General features: G+C 41.8%; 1 protein-coding gene across 14 annotated transcripts in view; it reads right to left on the minus strand.

Annotated features, from left to right (window-relative positions):
- Positions 1-3,415, minus strand: part of PRPF18 (pre-mRNA processing factor 18) — a 36,806-nt gene that overhangs the window by 5,615 nt on the left and 27,776 nt on the right. For all 14 annotated transcript variants that reach the window (XM_025202298.1, XM_025202297.1, XM_025202292.1 and 11 more), the window contains 3 exons: positions 2,817-2,885; positions 1,741-1,881; positions 1,140-1,211 (listed from right to left, as the gene is read on the minus strand). In XM_025202298.1, coding sequence (XP_025058083.1) covers positions 1,140-1,211; positions 1,741-1,881; positions 2,817-2,885 — 282 coding nt within the window. The remainder of the gene's footprint in view (positions 1-1,139; positions 1,212-1,740; positions 1,882-2,816; positions 2,886-3,415) is intronic.

The raw sequence follows: 3,415 nt of genomic DNA on the forward strand, positions 1-3,415 counted from the left end.
GCAGTCAGTCATTAAAGGGTTCATTTTGGTTTACAGGAGACAAATTCTGTCATTTCCCAGCTTACAGGAGCTCCATGTTACCAACGCAACTATCTTTCACCATTTCCTGGAGATTTCGAGAGTACAGCACTAAAAATACACATCTCGTTGCATATAGCAGAAAGCACGCAAGTTATCAGCAACCAAGGAAGGTAAAATCTTGTCAGGCATTAAGATAGGGAAATGGGTAGAAAAGCAGAAGGGATGGAAGCATCTTCAAAAGTGTCAGGTCCACAAGCCTCAGAAAACCTTCCAAGTGCATATTCAAAGGTGCCAAGCCAATCTAAGTATAAAATCAAGCACCTGCAGAACAGACAGGCACAGCTGATCCACCCACATTTGCCACATGCCAGTTGCTTTCTTAGGGGAACATTTAGAATATACAGATTGTAATTCAGAAACGTGTTAGCCTGACTTCAAACTGGCTTGAATTAAACTTGCCTTAGGGCACACTACGTTCCAAGAAAACAAAATCAGGCTTGCTCGCTAGGCAGATTATTCCAAGTCCTCACAAGTCTTGGGGGGAAAAAAATTGGAGGGGGAATTACAAGGCTCAGTTTCCCTTGCCACCCACTCATGCTCGCCTAGAAACAATTTCAGCATTCGAGCTATTTCTGAAGGTGGTTATAGTATGCTTCATGTGAAATGTAGAACTGTCATTGTTTTGGGGCACCAAATAATTCCAGTTGCCCCCTCTAGGCGCATTTTTTACCCCAAAAATGTCAAAAATATATTCAATCTTGCTAATTCTGATTATGCACCTGCAGCCCGTGAAACTCACAGATTGTAAACAAGGCAGAATTTATCCCTCTTCAGTAGCCACATCCAAATCCAAGACTTTCCAGGCAGCTCTCTTGCTGAGAAACAAATATCAATCCAAAACCTGGAAGCCCGCCATTCAGTTCCAGGAACTATACAGTGAATTCCCCACCTCCCTCTACCTGGTGTCTAACCAGAGGCTGATGTCAATTTTGTCTGAACAGATGTTATGTCTAACCCTAACTATGTTCCCTCTGAGGACCTAAAGCCTTCACACTATATACTCAATCTAATTAATACAAGATAGTTTCAACACTTTGGAGGCTTTTAAACAAACATACCTTCACATACTCCCGTTGCAACATGAATTTAATAATATCTGTTATTGATTCTTTGATGTCTGCAGGAATAGTCTGGAAGAGAAGATACATCAGTTTTACTTATGAATTACACATAGCTCCTGGAAGTCCTCCTACCATAGAAGAGCTCAGCACACCTACAGATCTCAAAGCATGCTAAAGAAAATAGATGCATCTAAATAAAAGTATTGTGCACACAAGATGACTGAGGCCTGGGGAGCTTAAGTGATGTGCCCAAGGTCCCTGTAAGTCAGCGGCAGGCTGGAAGCAAACCCCAGATTCTTTACCACCTCACCAATCCACTGGACTTGCGATGCATAAAATGACAATTATGCAGGCAATGGACAGTTATTTGAAGTAAATGATACAACTCAGTGATTAGGGCACAGAAAGGAGAACCAGGAAGTCTATTGGGTTTTCTTCTCAATTGTGTGATTGGATAAGCCTGAGCAAATCTTGGGCTCCCTAATTCCTTTTCCCCATGTGCACAAAGGAGGTAACGTTTTCTTAGATGAGAAACACCATGTAACCACTGAATATTATGAAAGTCTTGCTGAATAGCAGCATTTTAAAAATCTTTCACCCTTTTCCGTAGTTTTCTGAAGAGGGGTCGGAGGTAAGATTCTGTCTGCTTTTGAGTGGCACTGCTCAGTTTCCCCTGCACACCACGTTTGACATAATCCTCCCTGGCATTCAGCTCCTTGGCCCAAACTCCGAGAAGAAACTGCAAAGGGAAGAAATAAATTGATGATACACTGCCACCTCGTGGCTAGGCTCACAAAGTGCATGCATAACAGTAAAAAGCAAGGAAAATGTCTGGACAAAAAAAAAACACTCAAAAAGGTGGTTTTCAGGTGGGAATTGAATTAAAACATGGCATAGAAGGATCATAAAGTTGTGCCAGGCATAGGGGATGGCACAGAAGAAAGTACCATGAAGCAGAAGGAGGCAACTTGGAAAATGCTGAGATGGACATCACTGCTGAAACTAACAGGCAAGCCAAGACAAAGAAACAAAAGCAGAGACATTGGTGGGAGACACAGGAAAAGTTTCAGCATTATTTCAGCTAACTGCCACACAACACTCCTTTCAGATCAGAGCCCAAAAAACATTCTCGCACTACACATGAGTTTCCAAGTCTCTCTCTAGACTTGTGCTGCAGTGCACTTACACACGATCCAAGGTAAATGGGTACCTGGACATTTAAGATGAGGAACAAAAGGTGGCCAAACACAAATACTAATCACATCACACTAGGTGCCACTAGCCACAGAGCTGACAGGCCTGACGAACCTTCCAGGTTCAGACACAGCATGACAGACTGATTTGTACAGAGCCGTCACAGCTTGTGTAAACTCTCTTAATCCAGCCTAACTTAAGTGTCACAGGAAAAGATTTACCAAAAATGTGTTAAATAAGCCTGAAAAATCAGAACCAGTTTTCAAAAATGTTATGCATCTACCATTTCCTCACTCTTTCCTGGCTAAATAAGGTCTTGATGTCTTTAAAAAAAAAAAAAAAAATCTATCCCTACACATCCCAAGGCAGAACAGCCACAACCAGAACCTCTTGTTTTTAATTATTATTATTATATTCAAACAAATCATGCTCCTTGCTACTGCTGAAACAGAATCAACCCACCAAATTAAATCTCTTTACCTTTAAGAATTTGGTTATGATGTCCATGTCTTTATGGTCATCCCCTTTTCCTAAGGACTCTCCCAAAGCCTGAAAGAGAAAAGCTGTCAGTACGTTTCCCTTCCACATCTTCCAGTTACTTGTTTCTGCCAAAAAACAGCCAATAACACTGCGCAGGTTTCTGATATTCATGAATCTACTGCCTGTGGGCAATAAAGAACCAGCTGCAGATTTCTTAAATCTGACCTATCTGGGATTTCTAACATAAAAGCATTCTCACCTACTAAATAACAGGCATGACAGGCAAAGATGCTGAGCCCACAACTCCTGGACATTGATGGTTATGATTTGCACTCAGTATTTTAAAACCTCTAACAATCAGCTCAGAGTGACTTTATTAATGTTATGCCATGCTTTATGCTATTTAAATTCTCTGTTCAGAGTTTCACATTTCTGTTTACTTGGACGGGGAACCTTTCTATAGTCAGCTCCAAGATCACCCTCTAAGGGCGCGTCCACACATGCAGGCATATGCGCTTGCAGCAGCTCAAACAGAAGTGGCACAAATTTGAGCCAGGGATTTTTGCCTCAGCGCACATGCCTGGACTTTGGTGTAGGGA

This window comes from Alligator sinensis, unplaced genomic scaffold (assembly GCF_000455745.1).
Source record: "Alligator sinensis unplaced genomic scaffold, ASM45574v1 scaffold1216_1, whole genome shotgun sequence".
NCBI lineage: Eukaryota > Metazoa > Chordata > Crocodylia > Alligatoridae > Alligator > Alligator sinensis.